This window comes from Anguilla rostrata, chromosome 15, assembly GCF_018555375.3.
Source record: "Anguilla rostrata isolate EN2019 chromosome 15, ASM1855537v3, whole genome shotgun sequence".
Taxonomy (NCBI): domain Eukaryota; kingdom Metazoa; phylum Chordata; class Actinopteri; order Anguilliformes; family Anguillidae; genus Anguilla; species Anguilla rostrata.
Window position 1 is genome coordinate 22,446,118 of NC_057947.1, and position 22,856 is coordinate 22,468,973.

Below are 22,856 nucleotides of genomic sequence, written 5' to 3' on the forward strand. Positions count from 1 at the left end.
AAAATGACAGCTGCATCAAATGACATCACGTTAGCATACTCACAGTCGTTAATGCCGTCCTGTAATACTGCAGACTATCTCTTTGGATAAGGGATTTTCATGCGGCAGGATTTGGGGATAGGATACATCGTAGATCTGGAAAGCAAGAAGGAGTTTATAATTAGCAATGACGGACTTGATATGTGCTTAGTAAGAACCACCATATACAGGTTATTGGCTAATTACAGTCAGCAGGCAATCATCTGTCATTAGGTAGAGTATTAGTGCCAGATTAGGGTTCTAAAATCTGTAAGGGGGTCACAAACTGGGTGCTCCAGGCACTCTGACATTAATGGCTGGCCCCTCCCCCAGGTGGATGAGAACCAATGGCGGTTCCTGCTCACCGGAGGCGTGGGTCTGGATAACCCGTTCTCCAACCCCTGCACCTGGCTGCCCAAGAAGTCCTGGGACGAGTACTGCCGTCTGGACGAGATGGAGGGATTCAAGGGCCTGAGGAAGGACCTGGCTCAGCACAGAGACGAATGGAAGCAGGTGTATGACAGCATGGTGAGCACGGACACACACTCTGACATGTGCACAAACACATCCATCAGATGTTACCGGATATTTCTGAGTGGTTCATGCCGACCTCAGATCAGACAACGACGTACAGTCCTCCGGCTGACTCTTTCTGAATGAGGTGGGCAGAAGCTGATCTCAGATCAGGCGTGGATGCGGGCGCTGCTGGGCCCTTGCTGAGCGAAGCTCTGGGGTGACGGGACGTGCTGTAATCAGCGCGCCTGATGAAGTCGGTGGCGCCTGGGAAGGGAGTTAATTACTGTATCCGCCGGTCCTTATCTCCCCGCATCACATCCCGCGCACCTGAGACAGTCGCTTTATCATGCAGCGTAAAACATGTTAGCCGGCCCGACAGATACAGATTGCCTTCTTTATCGCTTAATTACGTTGCTTAATCTCGCAACAGGTCGATAAATCCCGCGATTCCCCCGCAAACAAATTCGGTGATGAAGTAGCCCCATTATCTGCGAATAACCTGATTAAGTGATAGAGTGGAGCTGCCCCTTCTCGGTTTATCTGTCCAAATGAATGTAAATGCGTTTTCACGCCTCCATTAACGCCGGCGCTAAACAAAGCCCCTCCGGCGAACCGCGGCGGCCGCCTCGCCAGCGCGCCTGGAAGCCCGCGCCGCCGCCGGCGGGAACCAGCGCCGCGTCTCCCAGGGAAACCACCGCCGCAATTCTTCATTTTACAAGCCTTAATATAGAAGCATCGGCTGCGAAAACAAGGCATACATCAACACTACAGTCAAACAGGCAGACAAATCTGAAGATGTATTTGAATAAGAAACTGTTACTTGTCACTGCTGCGCGTTATAAATACTGACTAGCCTTAAGAGAGCATAAGATTTTGTATTTGAAAACATAAGTGAAGGGTGGACCTGCTCGTTCACTCAGGGCTGAGCAGAGGGCTCAGTGAAAGAGGTGCAAATGTACCGTGAGTGAAGACTGAGTGTGCTTAGTGAAAGTGAAGGCTGAATGGAGTCACGGGGAGGCAGAGGCTGAAATGAGCGTGTGTGTGTGTGTGTGTGTGTGTATGTGTGTGTGTGCGTGTGTGTCTGCCTGTGTGTGTGTGTGTATGCGTGTGTGTCTGCCTGTGTGTGTGTGTGCGTGTGTCTGTGTGTGTCTGTGTGTGTGTGTGTGTGTGTCTTTCTTATAGGAGCCTCACAACGCCACCTTCCCCGGTCAGTGGCAGGACAGCCTGCAACAGTTCCAGAGGATGCTGGTGATTCGCTGCCTGCGGCCAGACAAGGTGAGTTTCCCCATCTCACACACACACAGACACACACGCGGTGTCCCAAGCGAAAAGCCATGGCGCTCTCTCCTGACAGTGGCAGAACAGCGTCCCCTGAATCAGAGAGCAAAAGAGAAGGCATGTACACCACTCCTTCAGCGCTGCTAACCTTGAGTAAAACAACCCCCCCCCTCTCCCGCCACCCCCCTCCCCCAGAACCCCCCGCCCCCCAGGGCAGTGCGTTCCAGGAGCCTCTGTCAGGAGCACAGCTGCCACAGAGCGTCCTGTCCCTGTCCCAGCCCCAGAAAGCCAGCCTCGCACACACACACACACACACACACGCCTGACCCCAGAGTGGATCAAGGACAGGCCGCCCCGTCTCTCTCTCCAGACGCCCCGAGGTGTTTGTGCTCGCTTAACAGAGTCTGTGAGACAGAACGGCTTCGCTGTCCCTTCCCCTTCTCCTCCATCCCCCTCCCTTTCTCTTTAATATTCTTCTGCAACTCTTCCCCGGTCTGTCCTTTCTCTCACTCTCATCCCTCTTCCCCTTTCTTCTCCTCTCTGTCCCTTCTGTCCTCCTTTCTGCCTACATCGCTCACTCTTCTCTCTCCCTCACTGTCACACCTCTCCCTCTCTCACAGCTCTCCTCCTCTTCCTCTCTCAGGTTATCCCCATGGTGCAGGAGTTTGTGTCAAACAGCCTGGGGCGGCAGTTCATCGAGACTCCGCCCTTCAACCTGGGCAAGGCGTTTGCGGACAGCCACTGCTGCGCCCCCCTCATCTTCATCCTGTCCCCAGGCTCCGACCCCATGGCCGCGCTGCTCAAATTCGCCGACGACCAGGTATGAGGCAGAACAGGGGCAAGGGCGCCGCTAACCCAGAGCCCAGGGAACGGGTTTGGCTAGGATGACCCTTGACTGTTGGGAGGGCCATTAAACGGACTGCATTTATATAGCACTTTTATCCAAAGCGCCGTTAACTGTGTGCTTCTTAGGTACAACTTTAAACTTTACAAATATACTAGTATGGATTTTCCCTGTACTTAACATTTATTTCCAATGCTTTAATTGCTGAACACTTTTTTTAATTATTTGTGGGAGCTGATGTGCCTGCATGTTCTTAAAAAGATATTTCGTATAAAATGGTGATTTCATGAATCACCTGCTATGAGCAAAAATTGTAACATATATATACATATGTGTGTCTCACTGAAATTAAGGGTAATTAAGTATTTTTTTTATCTCTCCCCCATCTCTAAACTGTAGAGTAAATAATGCATGTCTAGCCTCCATCCCTGTGTCCCTTCAGTAACAGTGCAGCACATGTATGCAGTACCGCACACACTCATGCTCTGCTTTCCTGCACAGGGCTTTGGAGGGAACAAGCTGACCTCCCTGTCCCTGGGTCAGGGCCAGGGGCCCATCGCAATGAGCATGATCCAGACGGGCGTGAGGGACGGCACCTGGGTCGTGCTGCAGAACTGCCACCTGGCCACCTCCTGGATGTCCACGCTGGAGAGAGTGTGCGAGGTCAGCCAGCCGCATCTGGAGGGGTCAGGGCGCTGGGCCGCACGCCAGATGGTCACGGGTTCAGATCCCGCAGGGGATCATCGCCGCTTTCCCTCCTTATGTTCGCTACCTTTAGCCCTTTTTGCTCTTCAAAAAGACTGTCCAGTTGTGATTTTACCTGAACCAGAGGGTTTGGGGTTATCATTAATTTAATTTGAAGAGGTTCATGTCCGTGGACATTCTGTAAAAGTCAGTGAACTCTGCTACTAAGATGGAAAAATCTGTGTCAGGATGTCTGCTGTTGCATTTGGTTTCAGGAGCCAGTCTCCCGTTTTATAGCAATTAAATGCTGTATTAGGACAGTGCTGTCGAGCAGTGATTAAGTGCACTGCTACAGTTCACTACAGCAGACCCAGCTGGAAACAGTAATGACCAATGGCCATTATTTTGAAGGGAGTCGTTATATCACATCGTTTAATTCCCTAACAGCCTTGCTGAGCTCTCGTCTCTGCTGTGGAGTATTTACAGGATGGGTATCTGTGGGTTAGCTTCCTGAGTCAGTCCTCCTCACCTGGCATCTGAACCGGAAACGTAAGGGTTCTGAACACGGCACTGGATCTCCGCGCCTCGCTGTCTCCGTGTGGGTCATCCTGGATGTAAAGCGCTGCTTGCGACGCCGGTCACGTTTCGCACTGAATGAACATTCCTGAAGCATGTGCGCAGGGACTCTGATCAGAGCGCTGACCTGAAATCAAGTGACATCATGTGTCATGTCACATTTGAAAAAGGCTTTTTACACAACGCATTACATCAATGTCATCCTTTGTAATGAATGTAATTTTCCTATGAATGGTTTTCAAAGAGGCGACAATGTATCAGAGATATTATGATTTATGAAGGCTTTATGACCATATGCTTCCATTAAAGTGAGCATATTGTGCTGTATTGGCTAAATAGGCACAGTGTGCTCTGTAACGTGACATGAATGTGAAGTCTTTCCGCCGTAATGTTCTTGCATTGTACTGTTTTTCAATCGCAGTGTTCTTCCATTGTAATGTTCTCCCCCTTGCTTTGCCCAGGAACTGAACCCAGAGACCACTCACCCAGACTTCCGCCTCTGGCTCACCAGCTACCCCTCGCCCAACTTTCCCGTGGCTGTCCTCCAGAACGGCGTCAAGATGACCAACGAGGCGCCCAAGGGCCTCCGCGCCAACATCGGGCGCTCCTTCCTCATGGACCCCATCTCCGACCCGGAGTTCTTCAACAGCAGCAACAAGCCGGTCAGTCAGTCGGCCGTCCGCCCATTTGGTCCGTCCATCTCTTTCCTTAGCGGAGCATGTTATGATTAAAGCAGGCATTTTAATTAGAATTGAGCATCTTACTCCTTCTGCTATTTGAAATGAACTGCACGAATGACTGAACAGTGCATTGTGCCTGCGTATGTGTGCTTGTGTGTGGCTGTGTGTGTGTGCGCATGTGTGTGTGTTGGTGTGTTTGTGTGCGTGTGTCTGTATGTGCTTGCGTGTGTCTGTGTGTGTGTGCTTGTGTTGTGTGTGTGTGTGTGTGTGTGTGTGTGCGTGCTTGTGTGTGCCTGTATGTATGGGTGGACACACAGTACAAAGCTGATGCATGTGTTCCTGCAGGCGGTGTTTAAGAAGCTGCTGTATGTGTGTGTGTGCTTGTGTGTGTCTGTGTGTGTGTGTGCTTGTGTGTGTGTGTGTGTGTGTGTGTGTGTGTGCTTGTGTTTTGTGTGCTTGTGTGTGTGTGTGTGTGCGTGCTTGTGTGTGCCTGTATGTATGGGTGGACACACAGTACAAAGCTGATGCATGTGTTCCTGCAGGCGGTGTTTAAGAAGCTGCTGTATGGCTTGGTGTTCTTCCACGCCCTGACTCAGGAAAGGCGGAAGTTCGGTCCCCTGGGCTGGAACATCCCCTACGAGTTCAATGAGACTGACCTGCGCATTTCTGTACAGCAGTTGCTTATGTTCCTCAACCAGTACGAGGTAAACATCACAGAATACACGCGTGTGCACAGATACACACACACGCACTCACACATACACGGATAAACACATGCACACACGCACTGAGGCACACACATCTCATACACTCACGTACGTGCGCACACACAAGCGTATGCTCGCAGACACACATGCACACATTATACATGTCACATTTCAGTATGAAGTGAGCACCTGCAGTACGCATAAGCCTTCACCTTCACCTCCCTCGACCTGCGTGAGGGGAAAGCCACCGGCAGCAGGTCAGTGCTGTATATTCATTCAGCATTAACAGCTGTGTCAGACAAGCTGTTCTTATCTCCTGCCCGTGCAGTTGATTAGAAACACTTGACATTTAAAGACTGCTGCTCCGCTGCCACCAAGTGAAAAAGTCAACGGCTATATCTTCCTTTCAGAAAACAATGCATAAATAAAGTGAGCAAGAGCATTTCTGAATGCCTTGACATTTTCCCAATAACAAGAGCACAGTGCCAAGAGTAGCGAAATTTAAATACGAAATGCCACATTTAAATGTTCCTCCGGTCCATATTTCATATGTTTGAAAAACAAAGTAAAGAAGAGAAATGTGGAAGCTTAATTGCATTGAGATTTGGAATGGCTATATTACCCCGTGAACAAAAACAATGTAATTCCCAGTGGATGGGCCATTATTCTGCGAGCAGCTTATGTCGAAGCAGGCTTAGTGACAAATGAGGCTGGTCTTAGAACACTGATATGAGATCAGCTGAAAGCTTTATTTCAGTAATATTAACAAGGCTTTGCACACAAAATGTGTGCCATTGCACTGCAGGTTTTCTTTCTAGACAGTATTGTGTACAGGGTGAATTGGAGGGGCCTTCCATCAATACCGAGAGGTGAAGGTGGCTAAATAAAGAGACTGCCTGCATTACACATGCAAATACATTTATAAGACAGGCATATGTCGATTCTTCAAGAGGCCATTAGTAAAAAGAACATGTTTTACAGGCACTATGCCGGGGAATTTGAATACACAAATATAACTTCTGGGAGCAGGCCTTACTTTTACTTACTTTTTTCAAAGTGCCTTAAAAAAAGCTGTAATAGTATTAGGATGATAGTGTGATAATGATGATATGGTTAGGATGACTGATGATGATGATGATGATGGTAAGGATGATGATGATGATAATGATGATGTTTAAAAAACAGACTTGGAAAACTTGATTATGCTAGTACTTAAACCACTCCCATGGAAATTTGACATTAATGGTTATAGTGATGGTGATTGTGTTTGATGAAGCCGATGGAGATCACACTCCTCCAGAGTTATTCACTGTGCCTTGCCCCGCCCACAGGAAGTGCCTTTCGCAGCCATCCACTACATGACAGGCGAGTGTAACTACGGAGGCCGTGTGACGGACGACTGGGACCGCCGCACCCTACGCACCATCCTCTCTCTCTTCTACACTCCCAAAATCATAGAGGACCCCGACTACAAGTTTGACTCCAGTGGCCTGTACTACTCCCCACCTGAAGGAGAGGTACAGGACACCCCCCAGGGACAGTGTGCTACTCACACACTGCTTATTATGTTACATTTAACCGTTATCTACTTACAGCATTATTTTCCTCCATTTTTCATTTTGATAGAAGAATGTTATCACGCTCGTATTTGGTTGCGGTTCTTCCATTATGTGTGTTCATGTTGGCAGTACCAGCTTCTAATCTAAAGTCAGTATTTGAAATCCCAGCCACTTCTCCATTTTGCACTGTGAGATAGTTCTGCAGTCTGTACTTGAGACAATGTGACTGGCTGATTGGCCAAGGCTCTATGCCAGAGGTTCTTCAGCAAAGAGTGTTTTTAGAGCTTTTTAAAATCTCTTTAAACCTGCTTCACACAGCCCAATAGAAGCAATCAAGACTTGACTCATTTCAAATCAACAACAGTTATGCCTGGTTTTGATCAGTCTGAAAACGAAAGCTATTCCTGCCTGCGTATCACACCCAGCAATGCCTGAACTAAATTGGGTAACACATAACTGGATGTGTTTGGGTACATATTTAAAATGATGAATACCAAATCATTCACACTGTCAATTCAGAGGATTACAACCTGCCTTATCACTGGTGGAAACCTTCAGTTTTGGCTAGTCTCTGGCTAAGAAAGGCCCCATTTCTGAGCAGACAAGTGAACCAGTGGGCTGGACTTCTCAAAGACGAGCGCTCCCATTCGCCGTTATGGCATCTCAAGTTCCTTCAGCCTGCACTTGTCACATCAGTGCTTTCAAATTATTCCTGCCAGGCCTTGTGTTTCTCATCCAGTTTCCTTCCCTGCAGCCTCCCACTAGTTTTATTTTTTTGACTTTGGGTCATGTTTAAAAGGTCAATTTTTTAATAATTTCAGCAGTTTTATCTTTTGTTGTTGCGTGTATATATATATATATATATATATATATATGTAGTCAAATTGAAATGTCAAACTGAGCTTTATGTTGGGTAAATAATTAAAAGCACAGTCCGGAACAAAAGCCAGTGAAGGAATACGCCTTCCAGGAATTGAGTTAGACTCTTTCACACCTCCTGCGTGGTCTAAAGACGCACTGCAGCCTCCTCGACAATAAGCAGCGTGGATCTCATTTTAATGCCCTCATTACATTTCTCTCAACACAAGTGTAATCAATACACATTTTATATGACATTTCCACTCCGAATGTTTTATTCATGACCGTTCATTTACATACTCATTCTTATAAATGTCAGCAATCTTTGTAATGCTAATGTTTTGGATGGATATTGGCACTTTATGCAGATTGTGTCACTGGCTCTCCCTGATTCTCACCCCTATAGCACATCAGCTACATTGAATACACCAAGAGTCTGCCTCTCAACCCTTCACCTGAAATATTTGGCATGAACGCCAACGCTGACATCACCAAGGACCAGGCGGAGACCCAGCTGATGTTCGATAGCATCCTGCTCACACAGGTAAGGCCACACTGACTGAACTCATACTCAACATCGCTGCACTGTCGTGCTGAACACATACTCAACACTGCTGCACTGTCGCATTGAACACATACTCAACGCCACTGCACTGTCATACTGAACACATACTCAACGCCACTGCACTGTCATACTGCACACATACTCAACACTGCTGCACTGTTGCACTGAACACATACTCAACACTGCTGCACAATCCCAGTAAAGATTTCCTGAGCACAGCTCTGCTGTCACACTGTATACAATGTGAACACCACTTCACTATCAGACTAACACATTCTGAACACCAACTGGCCCTTTACTGAGCACCATGTAGAGGCATGAATAACAATGTGCAAAGCAAATGTAATGTCCCACAATCCACTGCAAAAAAGAGAGAGGCAGAGCCATGCGTTGTGCCATTTTGTGTGAGAGCCCGATAGTCTAAATAGGTTTTCAAATGAAGTGGTGTTCTTCAAGCTGGTGCTGATTATGAACTGCTCCTGGGGGGCCCACGCCAGGTCTCAGTGCACTCTCATTTATTCCTGGGCCTTCTTCTTACACAGCGCCTTCACTCCCACTTCATCATGCAGCGCTGAGCAGAGATTACTTCAATATTTAATAACTTTCAGTAAATATTTACTATAAAACATTCATTAGGAAAACTCAATTAATATTTAAGTTGTTTGTGTGCAGAGTGTGAACTCCCCTCAGAACTGGGGCCTCCGATACGAGGCTGTGGCAGAACAGGATCTGTTCCCCACCTTATCTGCTGTTTGCTCCATGCTCACTCAAGGGCTTCGCTCAGTCAAATCCAATGAGACCGTGCAGCTGAATCTAACGCATACATTACACCCTCTGAGGAACTGCCAAACCCATCTACCACAGCAGAAAATGTGTCTCAACACATTACGTACACACATAATCATGTGCATGCGCAAACACACACACACGCAAAGTCACAAACGGGCCCTCCGCAATCATAGGACTGTATAAAGAAAAGTACTGAGCTTCCAAATTCTGAGCTACATTTAATTCTCAGATACTCTAATAATGATTCAATGGAATCGACTTCTCAAATAAATTTGTTTCACAAAAATAAATTGGTGTGACAAATATTCACCCCATTCCCTTCTTAAGGATAACGCTACTGAGTGGTCTTGTATAGTGTTTTATGAATGAATATGGTGAATACATTGGGGGATTCTTTACTATTCCTCCAAAATAATCTTTCAAGATACTCCAGTCTCTGCTAGCAGACTGCCCTCATGTGCTAGTTCAAACCAAACATTGTTGATTCTAGTCTGCAGACAAAGTTGGCCATTGCAAAACACAAAATTTGTGGTCAGGTAACCATTTCTTGATTTTTAGATATGCTTGGTGCTATGGTGGTTATTGAAAAACATATTTGTAGCCAAGTAAGTTTATAATTAGATGGAACCAAATTGTATCTCCCCTGACCATAACGCCATTGCCATTTAACTCCAAATGCTTATTTTTGTTGATTGCAATCAAAGGCTTTTTTCTTCCAAAGCCACTTTGGCGTGGAGGTGGTGAGGGTAGATTTTGAGACTTTATGTCCCAAAGATGCAACCGCGTTTTTTAGATCTCAAACTGTGGGCCTAGAATTTAAAATAGGAAATTAAGCGAAGTGGAAATTAAGTCCTACCCTTTTTAGGCAATCATATTATGTTATTCCTTCAACGGCCCAGATACACACTTAAAATGCACTTTGTTCCTGAGAGAAAAGGGTTTATGGCAGTTATGCACTTCTATTTGGTTTTCAAATATATAACAAATCAACAACCATGACCCCAAAATCAGAATTACTGTGGCTATTGCTTTAATTGTTGCTTGAAGTATTCCACAACTTGGTTATGAGCTCTTTACCAAATGTTAATTTTTTCTAATTGTTCTTGCTTCAGCTGAGAAGTGCTGTGCGGAGAGCCCTTTGCTGTCGCAAACACATGCATCCTCATTCAGTTGTGACAGCATTGCGTGCATGAATTCATTTAAGCAATTAGACATTTAATTTAGTCACTTTTAAAGTACCATATCAATGTTTTCATAATTGTTCCTTATTAGCAGATTGATGGAAGAGTAAGTGACTACAAATCTTGGTCATGGCTGTGTGCTTTTGTCTTACATTCATTGCTGTTTTCTCTGCTGTGTTGTGTGTGTGTGTGTTTTCTAGGGAGAGTTAACAGTAAGTACAGCACAGGTTTAGACAGACAGCTGGTAGGGTTGGAGCTAGGGATTACCACAGGAGACAGAGTTTGTGTCGTGTACAAGAGCTGTAAGTATACTACCCCCTTACAGAGAACCTAGTAACCCTACTGCGAATAGGGTATTCTACTTCTCCCTTACTAAGAGCAGGGCAACATAACAGCGAGAAGCATAAGATTTTTTTTAAATTGTGCTTTTTTTAAACTGCAGTAAGAATTCAGTGCAACTAGAGAGAAGCCAGTTCCCCTGACTACAGTGAAATAGTGAAACTGTGATCTGCAGGTCTAAAAGGATGTGCATCTGCCTTTTCCCAGTCTTTTTGGGCCAGTGTTGTTGGTGCTTGGCCCACCGGAGTCTTTTCTTTTTGTTAACAGTGCATAGCCAGGGCCTTTTCACAGATGAACATTCATTTAGACCATATACAAGGGGTGCAGCTATTGGTCATTTTATCGATTACTCTATCAATTCTTTTTTCCCCCACATAATCTATGAAGCATAACTGAAACGTTATTAAAGCTCACAGTACTCACTCTGCTTTGGACCCTCTCCCTGTGTCCCACAGTCCCGCTCTTCGGGAGGTGACGCCAAGTCCTCGGACGACATGGTGTTCGAGGTGGCGGCTGACGTGCTGAGCAAGCTGCCCCCGGACTTCGACATCGAGGCGGCCATGCGCAAGTTCCCCACCAACTACAACCAGAGCATGAACACCGTGCTGGTGCAGGAAATGGGCCGCTTCAACAAGCTGCTGCAGACCATCCGCGACTCCTGCCTCAACATCCAGAGGGCCATCAAGGTGCATGATGGGAAGGGAACGAAGCCCATTCCTGTGGCTGGTTGCCTAGGGAACTTTCCTAAGCCCGATTTCTCCTCATAAGCTCTCCTCATCTGAGTTAATTTGATCAGAGCAGAATGCATTTACTGTTCCGAATGGAACATCCCAGCTATCTTGATTGATATGTTTGACTGGCTTTGTGTTTATTCTTCCACTGTAGTGTGATTATTGTGACTTTTTGACATTGTAGACTGTTTTGTATCCAGGTGGTGTGGCCTAGCTGCAATCTTCACCACAGCTCCCTTGGAAAAATGATTTTTATTTGCAGAGATTTCTTACTGAGTTGAAGCATAGGTAGTGAACAGAAACGTGACTGATAGTCATCCAAATGATGAATTCTCTACATTCATAGCCAATAAATGCACCACATCTGTCTTCTTTTGAGTTTTTTGTTTTAATAGGCCCTGCTTTTACAGCTGACAGAGCGTACTGATGGATAGAAGCGGTGTGCTGTGATCATTATGGCTATAACATCTGTTTCATTTGTTTGCTGTGAAATTTTTGTTGTTTTTGATGAGTTCAGAGCTCCAGTGCATTATAAACTCTACAGTAAGCTATGTAAGACATAGACAGTAATGAGAGCGAGCTTTAAATAGTCCCACCGCAACACTGCAGAGAAGCAAGAATGGACTGTGCCACTACAGGAACACTGGGGAGTCCATTCGGTTTGCGCGTGAGATTGCGGGGATGCGTAAAACAACATGACCGAGTTAAGCACTATAACATCTTTAAAACCTCTTTCCGAATGCATTTGGAACTCCACTACCGTTCAGGCCTTTCCGCGTGCTGTCTTTCTGAAGGTGCCCCTCTCAGGGGGAGTGGGGCTTACTGCCATGGAAGGTTCCGGCAGGTAATTCCGTCTGACAGCACCCTAGGGGGTTTCCACCGTCTCGCTGCCTCTCCCCCCTCTCGCCCGCCTCTCAGAATAAATAAGGGGAGAGCCCTTTTATCTCTCAGACTCGTTCAAAGCGAGTCCCGAGTTTAAACTCTCTCCTCCCAGACTTTCACATCGCACAGGGCCTGCAAGTCGGGGGACCCAAGGGGAACAGTTTATCGGCTATTGTCTGTCAATCATCAGGGCTTACCCACACCCGGCTTAATGAAACTCTCCGCCAGATAGAATCTCACTTATTTGGATGTCACAGGCTTCTCTGCTTTCATCAGCATTGCAGGGGACTCTCTTAGGCCACTGATTATTTTACACACCTTCTCCTCCCTCCAAAGACACGCACGTGTGATTGCCTGCAGTCTAGGGTTTAAATCACCAGAGCACTCAGTAAATCTGCTTCATTTCTGTTTTTGGGATTGACTCTGACAACTCCAATCTCAACCAAAGTTTTCAGCCAAGTATATTTTTGAAAGGAAAGTTGTAGAGCTGCTGATGTGTTTTGCTTCCAGTGAGCTCATTGGAATGGAATTGTGTAACAGGGTCTGGTGATAACAGGGCCTGGCATTGTGTAACAGTGATTCTGTTTGTTTCGGGGTCTAGTGGTAATGGACACTGTGTAACAGTGATTCTGTTTGTTTCAGGGTCTAGTGGTAATGGCACTGTGTAATAGTGATTGTGTGTTTCAGGGTCTGGTGGTAATGGCATTGTGTAACTGTGATTCTCTGTGTTTCAGGGTCTGGTGGTAATGTCAGCAGAGTTGGAGGAGGTGGTGAATGGCATCCTGAAAGGTCGGATTCCTGGCATGTGGATGAAGAAGTCCTACCCCAGCCTCAAGCCCCTGGGCGGCTACATTAGCGACTTCCTGCAAAGACTGAAGTTCCTGCAGGTACCTGCGCAGTTCTCCCGAATGAGGATGCATTAAAGACAGGCTTAGAGACCCTGGTGTCGACCTTCGGCGTTTCTCATTGATTTCCCGCTTCGTCTCTCAGATTCTCTCCGTTTCACCCAGCACCTGCTAACGAATTCAGCCGCCGCCACGATCGATACAGTCTGCGGTCAGACATTTCCCCATGTGCTCACCCAAGAAAATCTCCTCTAATCCGCGCGCGGGACGAATCAGACCCGACTGTCAATCAGAGAACGCGCCCATCAGGAGGCCTGGTGGCAGACACACCCCCTCCCAGCGGGGAAGGGGGAGCGTGCTCCTGTGCGAGCGAGCGCGTGCCTTCCGGGGTCAGAGCGAGGTCGGCTCTCCCCCAGGAAGGACCGCCTCCCGGGGCGAGGAGGGAAAGGGAATGCTAACGTGCTAAACCCAACCACCCGATCTGCTGCACGGCCCGCTCAAAGCGCAGAGGCTCCGCTGTGCTGTAGGGTCATCGCCCAGTCAGACAGCAGCATGTGGGTCTGTGATCAAGAGGGGCTGAAATAATCACTCAGCGAGGGGGAAAAATAAAAGATGCTGCAGTTGTATTATTTCACATTCACATGGGAGAGCAGCATTTTCCTATCGGCCAACCAGCTTCGGTGCTGTAATAAGTCAGAGGCCAGGAATGCTCGCCGGGGGCACAGAAAGGCCCGTTCTCCCGTTCTACTCTGCCCCCCTCTCCCATGGGAACCGGAGCTTCTGCCAAGAGCAAGCAGAGTGCCGGTGGGCATTTAACACACACACACACACACACACACACACACCCTTTCTGTCAGCTGCTACTCCCGGACAGTCAGGGACAGAGGCTGGTCACGGATGCCAGGGGCAGTGGAGCGCTCAGGGGCATCTGCACCGCACCGCCCCGTGCCCATCAGACACACACCAGAGCGCAGAGACACAGCCTGACAGGGAAGCGACTGCACCAGCACACAGTCAGAGTATCAGGGAGCTCCAGTAAAGTATTAACGCATCGGCCCTGCTGACACTTTCCCCAATGCTGCGGATCGGTAGGAAACCTGGCCGGCCAATGGCATCGCTCCGTGGTGTCATCACAGCACCGTTCCTGTTAGCGCTCGGGCTCTTACCTCAGTGTGTTAGCGGAGGTCCTGTCCCGGCCCTGTGGGATGTCCTGACGCAGATTCGACTGTCTCCGTAGGACTGGTACGACGATGGTACCCCCACCATCTTCTGGATGTCGGGCTTCTTCTTCACGCAAGCCTTCCTGACGGGCGGCCAGCAGAACTACGCCCGCAAGCACACCATCCCCATCGACCTGCTGGGCTTCGACTTCGAGGTGCTGGAGGACATAGAGTACCGCCACCCTCCTGAGGACGGTGAGAGGCCCCGCCTACGCTGCCCATGTCACAGCGGTCACTAAGCCTGTGTGTGTGTGTGTGTGTGGGAGGTTCCTTTCTGAAAGGGCTACGTGTGTGTCTGCTTCTCTGCAGGCGTTTATGTCAACGGCCTCTTCCTGGACGGTGCGCGCTGGGACCGGAAGACCAAGCTGCTGGCAGAATCCTACCCGAAAGTGCTCCACGACACCATGCCTGTGGTGAGCACTGTCTCCCTGCTAACACTCTATCCACTACACCATGCCTGTGGTGAGCACTGTCTCCCTGCTAACACTCTATCCACTACACCATGCCTGTGGTGAGCACTGTCTCCCTGCTAACACTCTATCCACTACACCATGCCTGTGGCAAGGGCTGTCTCCCTGCTAACACTCTATCCACTACACCATGCCTGTGGCGAGTGCTGTCTCTCTGCTAACGCTCTATCCACTACACCAGTGGTTCTCAACCTCGGTCCTGGAGTGCTGTCTCTCTGCTAACGCTCTATCCACTACACCAGTGGTTCTCAACCTCGGTCCTGGGGGCCCACTGTGTATGCTGGTTTTCGTTCCAACCACAATTGCAATCTCAGAATTTTAACAAGCTGTTCATTTTTTTAAATTAGGTGTTTTTCATGTTAAGAGGAATTATTTACCCTCTTAAGCCACATTATATCAGAAATTGCTATGCATGGCATGAAGAATAAAATACCATATTGTGTTGCTTTTTAAGTGATTGCAAACAATCACTTAAAAAGAGGTAACATTTTTGACAGATCAAATTAACGAGGGGAATTAATAGGCGCCTAATTAGGTTGCTGAACACGTGTTTCAGTGCTTTAAGGGCATAATATTTCCCTTAAACTAATTAGCACAATACAGGTTTGACTCGTTATCATTTTCTTTGTTTTTGAATTTTATCAAATCAAATGATTAGATTTAGTGGCCAGGTGTCCACACTTTCCCCGATTAGGAGGACTGTTGATTTGCCTCAGTCTTTATTTTGATTAGTTAAAAACCTCTCACGTAATCGTCTACAATATAGCTCAATGGGAATATGGGACTTTTATTCTTTATGGCATGCGTAACTATTTCTGACACAAGGTGGCTTAAGTGGGAAAATAATCCCTCTGACATGAGAAGCACCTAATTAAGGAAAAATAATAGCTTGCTACAATTCCGGGATTGCAATTGTGGTTGGAGCGAAAACCAGCATACACAGTGGGCCCCCAGAACCGAGGCTGAGAACCACTGCACTACACCATGCCTGTGGCGAGCTCTAACGCTCTACCCACACCATATGCTGTGCTCTCTTTCACACTCCATCGCCTACACACCTCCTGCAGAGAGAGTCTTGCACATTACAGACACCGGCTCTGTAGCTTCATTGGTTTGCGAAGGCTGAGAAGCTCAGCACCCCATAGCATAGCTCGCACAGCAGGAGTAATGGGAAAGAATGGGGGAGATTTATGAAACTAATTAACTTTCTAATTGGTCCTCAAACAAAGACAATGGAATGTCACCTGACACACGACTTGCTGTACTAGCATTAAAGGGTAATGCTAAAGGGAAAAATCTTAAAAACAATCATTGAAAAAATGAGCCAAAAATGACATGTACATGGTCCACTGACCAGCCCCTGAATGGGGGTTTTCCAACTTTTCCCCAGTCATTCCCTGGCAAACCAGTGGGCTAAAACGGATTAGCCAATCGGAACGCTCCTCTCGCTCTCTGGCTAGTACATGTCCACCCCTTGACATGGTGCATTCAGAGCACCATGCCTAAAACCCTTCAGAGCTTGGTGAGCAGTTGCTAAAAGCGGTAATGCATTAGGGGTCCGCAATTTTAACCTACTCAAGTACAGCGGTACTCAGCTTTTAATTGCTTTTTTTATGCGGGGCCTTTCAAGCCATCCAAATACACAAAAAGACAATAGAGGAAGAAAAATGGAGTTGGTTTCCTCTTGACTGATATTTTGCAGAGGGCATCTTAATTACAGGCCAATGTGGCTGGCATGTAAAGTATTGAGCGTTGTTTTAAACTAGACCGCTAATGGCAGATTCGCCGCTGTGGTGCTCGAAGGGAAAATGGCTGAGGGAAGGGAAAATGAGAAAGTTTCTCCTTTACCCCCTCCTCACACCCGAGGTTCCTGAATTATTCAAGAGCATATCCTTAATATTCAGACATTCCAGGTCAGGTTATTACCAAAACCATTTTTGACAAGAGCAAAAAACTAAATTAAGAATGTGTTTATCGTTTGAGAGGGAGATACAGAGTCAGTGGGACCATCTTTGATATGCAAATCTCTCCAGAGATCTTTGCCCCAAATCTCTATTATTTAATTCAGCTGCATATTTTATTCATTGTAGCCGAGAGGTTACCACATACACGGCTTGCAATACTGGGACTGCATAGCTTAACACTTTTGTTTAACCAGCATTGACAATACCCCCGTGGCTTTGTTTGAAATAACATTGCATGTTCAACAGTGACACTAGTTCAGAGCATTCTTTCAGATATTAAGCGGTTTAGTAATTATATGAGTGATCCTTGTGTGTTCTCCCTGTTTACAGGGAGGTTTCTAGCATGAGTCATGACCAGGCAGTTAAGATGGGTCAAACTTGCTGAGCTACTACACCATTAACCTCCCTCCGCAAAGCTCTAACTACACCCCTCTCCTCCCTCCGCAAAGCTCGAACTACACTCCTCCTCCCTCCTCAAAGCTCAAACTACACCCCTCTCCTCTCCTCCTCAAAGCTCTAACTGTACCCCTCTCCTCCCTCCTCAAAGCTCGAACTACACCCCTCTCCTCCCTTCGCAAAGCTCCAAGTATACCCCTCCCCTTTCTCCTCAAAGCTTTGACCCCGCCTCTCTCTTTTCCCCTCAGATTTGGCTTAAGCCAATAAAAAGGCAGGATATCCCAGAGCGGCTCTGCTACACCTCCCCCATCTACAAGACCAGCGAACGGCGGGGCACCCTCTCCACCACAGGACACTCCACCAACTTCGTCATCGCCATGACTCTAAACTCCAACGTCGCTCCGGAACACTGGATACGGCGGGGCGTGGCCCTGCTCTGCCAGCTCAACTCTTAGCCCTCAGCGTCTGTCCCAAATCGTCCCTGTCCTAAAGCTCTCAACACACCTCTCACTTCCCAGATTAAAGCATCGCTTCAGCCAGGACCAGCAGTCATGTCTTTAGGTGGAGGACGTTTGCTTCCTCAAGACGTAGGGAAACCACAGTAGCGAGCATAAGAATAAATCTGCAGCCAGACGCACACAGATGCACACACACACACACACACACACGTCACACACATTTTCCATTCTGAGAGAGACACGATCTCCCATCTGAGTGTCAGATTCACTACAATTACCAGTCCAGGACACAAAAGGCAACTCTGCAAACTTTATTTTCCTTTTTTTTCCACGGGTGGGGAAACCAGCACAAACGGACAATGGGCGAAGACGGCAAATGCATTGAACACATTTATATATCCAGGTTTGTAAACAATATCCTAAAATTAAAAGACAGAACAAACACGAACCTTCATTGTTTTGACTTCAGCAGATTTACACCCTCGTACCGCTTAGGTAAGGACGTTCTTTGGGGCCCGAGTAACTGCGAGTTTTAGTTGAGACCTCTTAACCCCTTCAGTACGTCAGGAATTCATCCAGCATGGATACCTGCACTGGAAGGGGTCGTAACGGGCCGTGCACGCGGCAGCTGTCGAGAGCCGTGCCGCGGCGTGAGGGAGGTCCAGGGTTAGTGCCTTGGGCTGACTCTGGCAAGCTTCCGCACTCACAATATCAATATCAGGAGCCCATTCACTGCTGCTGTTTTCCAGGCAGCAGCCAGTGTGGTTCTGTGGTAAGTGCATTTCTCTGATAGGAGGATGGAGGCAGACGCTGGCAACAGTGGTGTAGCGAGCATTCACAGAAAACGGGCAGAGCTATCGTACGCTACCGGTGGCACACTGATGTAAACCGATAGTTTTGCTTTGCTGCGCAAGGCAAAACCTTTGGAATTGCTTGAGTTGGTGATTGACACATTGGAGCCCCACCCACTGTTGACTGCTGTCTCCAGTGTTAACCAGCAGAGTCCCTTGGCGCCTGTCACAGGTTTTGGCCACATTCAGGGAAAAATTGGCCAGGCTGAGTAACTATGCTGTTAATCTGAGGCTTGTCAGATACACCCAAAGGCGCATTTGAAGCAACAACCATTTCCTCCAGTTACTGTGGCCCCTAAGAAAAACATCCCAAATGTGTATTTTAAAAAAACAAACAAACAAGATGTTCAAACACCACAATCACTTTTTTTAATGACAGAAAAATTACAACCAAAACGCGTTACGTTTTGTCTGCCTGCTTAAGTCATGCCTCATGCATGTTTTGATTCGACCTAGTTTACATTAGTTTAATGTGATCTCAATGATTTACACCCGACGAGACGAGACTATGGTTGTCACACAGTGACAGGCGTAATTCACACAGTTATGAACTCCAGCGAACCGAAAGAGGCCGTCTGTCCGTCCGTCCGTCCGTCTGTCCGTCTGCACGGGCTGGTCTCCGTGATGACGCTTCGGGCACGGCGGACGGACAGGAACGGCGCATGGAATGTAGGGAGGGAGACGCGGCGGCGTCGCGGTTAACGCAAGGGCCGCGTTTGGCACATCTGGAAAGCGTCACGCACACCAATAAAAGAAAGAAGTGGCCTTTTTCACCATCGTATCAGCGGTCGCTGGTGTCACAGAGCTCCTCCTTGGTTTCCGTTTCAGTTGAGTGGTATCAGCTAACCATGCAGATGACGATGCGCTCAACACAAAGTGGCGTGAAGCAAAGATAAACAACACGGGCACAGCCACTTGACGCTTCTGCCAAATACACAGCTTGTTTGGATTGTCAGAGTCTTATTTGGGCCATCGTATAAGAAGCTTTCTTATCTTGTCAGGTCTCCTTTCTTCTTTTTCTTTTTTTAAATGAAGTTTCACCCAAATTGCTTAAATGAACGTAAGAATAGCATAAACAAAATGGCTCTAAAAAGCAGCAGAAAACTATTTTTAGTCTACACGACTAAGAACAAAAAGAAAACAACTCCTAATTAATTCAGCTATGACTCTATAAATGTAGCTGTGCCAGAGTTTGATTTGAAGAAAGTAAGTTGGTCCAGGTCTGGGGATTAGCTTGATTAAAGAAAGGTTAACTGCATTATTTTACCCTTTCTGGAAAACGGTTGCAACACACGGCCACTTTGTGTGCGCATGTTACATATTATTTAGAGTTTTTTTAATAATACAAATTAACCCAATTTACAAAATGTGAAATTAAATTCTCTTACAGTATAATTCAGTTTAACTATCTGAACACGAGTCAGACGACAGGGCTAGACAGTATGGAAGACACCAGACCATTAAAAAAGAAATGACATTAAAAAAGGATGTTGGCTGAGTCACAGTGTCACACTTTTTTATTTCATTATGATTTTTGGATCCTCTCCTAAAACCTGGAATAAATTAATCTCTCAAATTTCATACTCCCCCCCCAACATAGTGAAAAGCCACATGTGCAATTAAAGGCAAATGCATAAGCATTTGCTGAAGCAGTCAGCCAGACCCATACCTAGCTCCTGGTGCACACTGCCCAGACCGCATTTCACATCAGACTCCTGTCTAATCTACTCAACTGAAAGCTACTATTAGACAGGTCAACTACTGACGTTCCAAAGCGCTGGTACATGGTCTTACACTGGGTGAAAGCAGCCAGGATCCAGGCAGGCAGCTGAACACCATTCATTTTTGATTCTCTGTTCCCCGTTGGTTCCAGCTGTATAACACTGCTTTGTAGCTCATTATTCCCAACCGCTCCTGTCCACGTTCTCGTTTAGTGCCAGCCCACCCCCAAAATACCAAGGGGCGAGAAATAAAACTAAAAACGAAATAACCAATTAATACTGAATCTCCACAAGGTGTATTTAAGCGGCCATTGGCCATGGCAGGTTTCGGTTTTAACACTGATGAGAGATACCCCAGGCGTTGGAGCGTGAGAAGCTTGCGTGTCCAGCATTCGATGAGCTCAGACTATAGGTCAGCTCCAAAATTAGCGACCGCAGCGTAACCGCGGATACCCGGCGGCGATGGTCGGAGCGGGATGCAGGTGGAGACCCGGCCCCCCCTCCGGCAAATGGGTTTAGGGCACCTGCGTCCAAACCGACTCCGATCCGCGGGCGTCACCGCGCTGACATTTACTGAGGGAGGGGGGAGGAACCCAAAGGTGGATGGGGGATTCCCGCGGCCGACCCCGATCGGAGGTTTGGGAGGGATGATGAGGTTATCATCCTCTGCCAGACGTCTCTCCTGCTGGCTGGCCAGATGCTGGAGCGGAGCGTGCTGGGGGAGCGGGGGCCGAGGCGTAATTAAACTCCCTGCTCTCTGGGACTCCTCGCTGATCAGCGGTGGTGGGGGGGCTGATTGGAGCCGCTCTGACAGGTAGCTGTAAATGCCTGGAACTGAACTATCAAAAGGCTTTTAATATTCTATAGCCTGGCACAGCAGGAGGACTGGCGAGGTTCAGAGACATGGAAATTGGACCGTTTAGCCAAGGCAGCTGCCGATCAGAGAGTGAGAATAGGGGTTAGGCAGGAGGGCAGTGTTGGCCGTGGTGGGCTGTTTTTTTGGTTTTTTTTTTTAAACACAGTACCTCTGATGTGCTGGAAATGATGGGGGTGGTACCACAGACTTGCTGTTATGAAGGAGGGGCTTGGGAGACTTCACAAGCTACTTAACAGGATGGAGCAAACACCTGGACTGACTGACAGGAGAAAGGACTGGTCAGATGAACGCGTTGGCATGGAAACCTCTCCCCGACACGGAGGCTTTGCAGGGGGTGCTGGATGCAGCTCATGCGGGACGGCACTATGTGTCACGGAAGCGCTTTAAGGCAAGGCGCCCCCCCCCCCCTTCAGAAGCCGAAGTCCAGCACGATGCGGTCCTCGAAGATGGCGATGAGCAACATGATGCCGAAGCCAGTCAGCAGGCCCACGTTCTGGAGCAGGAAGTGGCCGAACTGGCAGCGCTTGTGGTCCTCACTGTCACCGTGGAGCATCTCGGGCAGCTGGAGAGACAGGGAAGGTGGCAGTAGAGTATACTGGTTAGATGCTGCTGCTCATTTAACCCAGGAGCTTCACATGGGGCATTCTCGCTGCACATAACCTGTACTATAGGTGGGAAAATGGATAGTATGCACACATTTCAGTCTCTCTGGCAAACAAATACTGTAAAGCCACAAAGCACACAACAAACACTGAGAAACAATATACACTGACACACACAATTACACAACACAACACAGTCCCTTCAAATCACACAACATACACTGCGACAACAATTACACAACACACAGAAATGGCACAGTCCCCTCGAAGCACAAGCCAAGAGACCGCAACAGGAACCAAAACACACCAGCGGAAACACGGCACGTACAGACGGTAAACGCTAACCTGCTGCCCTGCAGTCTCCATTTATTCTTTAAAATGTGCCGGGAATCGCATACAGGAGAAGAATCAGGCCAAAATGCGCTGCTATCATCCACTCCTGATTACTGCACATTTCAGCACGCTTTTCTGTAACACGCCGGAGATTATGGCAATTTCCATTTTATTAGCAGAGCGTTCCTATTTATAGGAGGGCATACCGGTATTGAGCGTTAAACTGTGGATTGGAATTGACTTTGCCGTCTCTTAGCAAATACGGTTTGCTGTCGGCAGGATTGCTTTTGCTTTACAGAAATATCCATCCGGGGACAGCGTGGGTGCTGTAACTCCACAGAGCAGAGACAGCCTGGATAAGTCAGCCGGCCTGCCTGAGGGCTAACGCACAGTCCTGCCCAGCTCGCATCCCTCAGGCCTGGGCGCGGGATCCCTGCCTAATTAACCAGCGGAGCGTTAATGAGATTCCTCTGTGATCAAAGGGCCCGGGCTCTCCAGCAGCGTGGGGCGGGGCCGGTTCCCCGGCTGCGTCCCGATGTGCGCTCCGTTTGAGCACGCCCGGTCCAGGCACCGCTCTCAGGCCACGGGGTTCCCATTAAACATCGGCAGTGTCAGGCCTTTGATTCATCTGTTTGTGTCATTTTTCATGAATTTGCAGTTATCTGCGAGCCTGTTTAAAATGAAAGGGCCGGGTGCTTTTTATTCGCGCCTCCTCCGCGGTTGGTTTCCGCTTGACGTGTGTGGGATGCGATTTGCGTGGCGAGTAACGATGTCCTGATCCAGGTTATCTGTCTCCCGATCCTATCCAAGTACAGCAAGATTATGGCCAATACCAATCCGATACAGATACTTTTGGTTATTTGTCTTTTAAAAACAATTTTTCAAATTCAACAGCTAGCCTACACACAAGAA

The 22,856-nt window shown here is 47.7% G+C and overlaps 2 protein-coding genes across 5 annotated transcripts in view; one reads left to right on the forward strand and one right to left on the reverse strand.

The window, feature by feature from the left end:
* dnah7 (dynein, axonemal, heavy chain 7) overlaps window positions 1-18,004 on the forward strand; it is a 76,702-nt gene extending 58,698 nt beyond the window's left edge. The window contains exons 52-64 of the mRNA XM_064311454.1: window positions 352-546; window positions 1,717-1,809; window positions 2,456-2,632; window positions 3,158-3,319; window positions 4,378-4,578; window positions 5,139-5,300; window positions 6,635-6,820; window positions 8,127-8,264; window positions 11,050-11,280; window positions 12,942-13,094; window positions 14,290-14,467; window positions 14,582-14,685; window positions 17,351-18,004. Of these exons, the coding sequence (XP_064167524.1) occupies window positions 352-546; window positions 1,717-1,809; window positions 2,456-2,632; window positions 3,158-3,319; window positions 4,378-4,578; window positions 5,139-5,300; window positions 6,635-6,820; window positions 8,127-8,264; window positions 11,050-11,280; window positions 12,942-13,094; window positions 14,290-14,467; window positions 14,582-14,685; window positions 17,351-17,557 (2,187 nt within the window). The 3' untranslated portion in view covers window positions 17,558-18,004. The remainder of the gene's footprint in view (window positions 1-351; window positions 547-1,716; window positions 1,810-2,455; window positions 2,633-3,157; window positions 3,320-4,377; window positions 4,579-5,138; window positions 5,301-6,634; window positions 6,821-8,126; window positions 8,265-11,049; window positions 11,281-12,941; window positions 13,095-14,289; window positions 14,468-14,581; window positions 14,686-17,350) is intronic.
* Window positions 17,857-22,856, reverse strand: part of slc39a10 (solute carrier family 39 member 10) — a 42,248-nt gene continuing 37,248 nt past the window's right edge. For all 4 annotated transcript variants that reach the window (XM_064311455.1, XM_064311458.1, XM_064311457.1 and 1 more), the window contains one exon: window positions 17,857-21,571. In XM_064311455.1, the coding sequence (XP_064167525.1) occupies window positions 21,419-21,571 (153 nt within the window). In that variant the 3' untranslated portion in view covers window positions 17,857-21,418. The remainder of the gene's footprint in view (window positions 21,572-22,856) is intronic.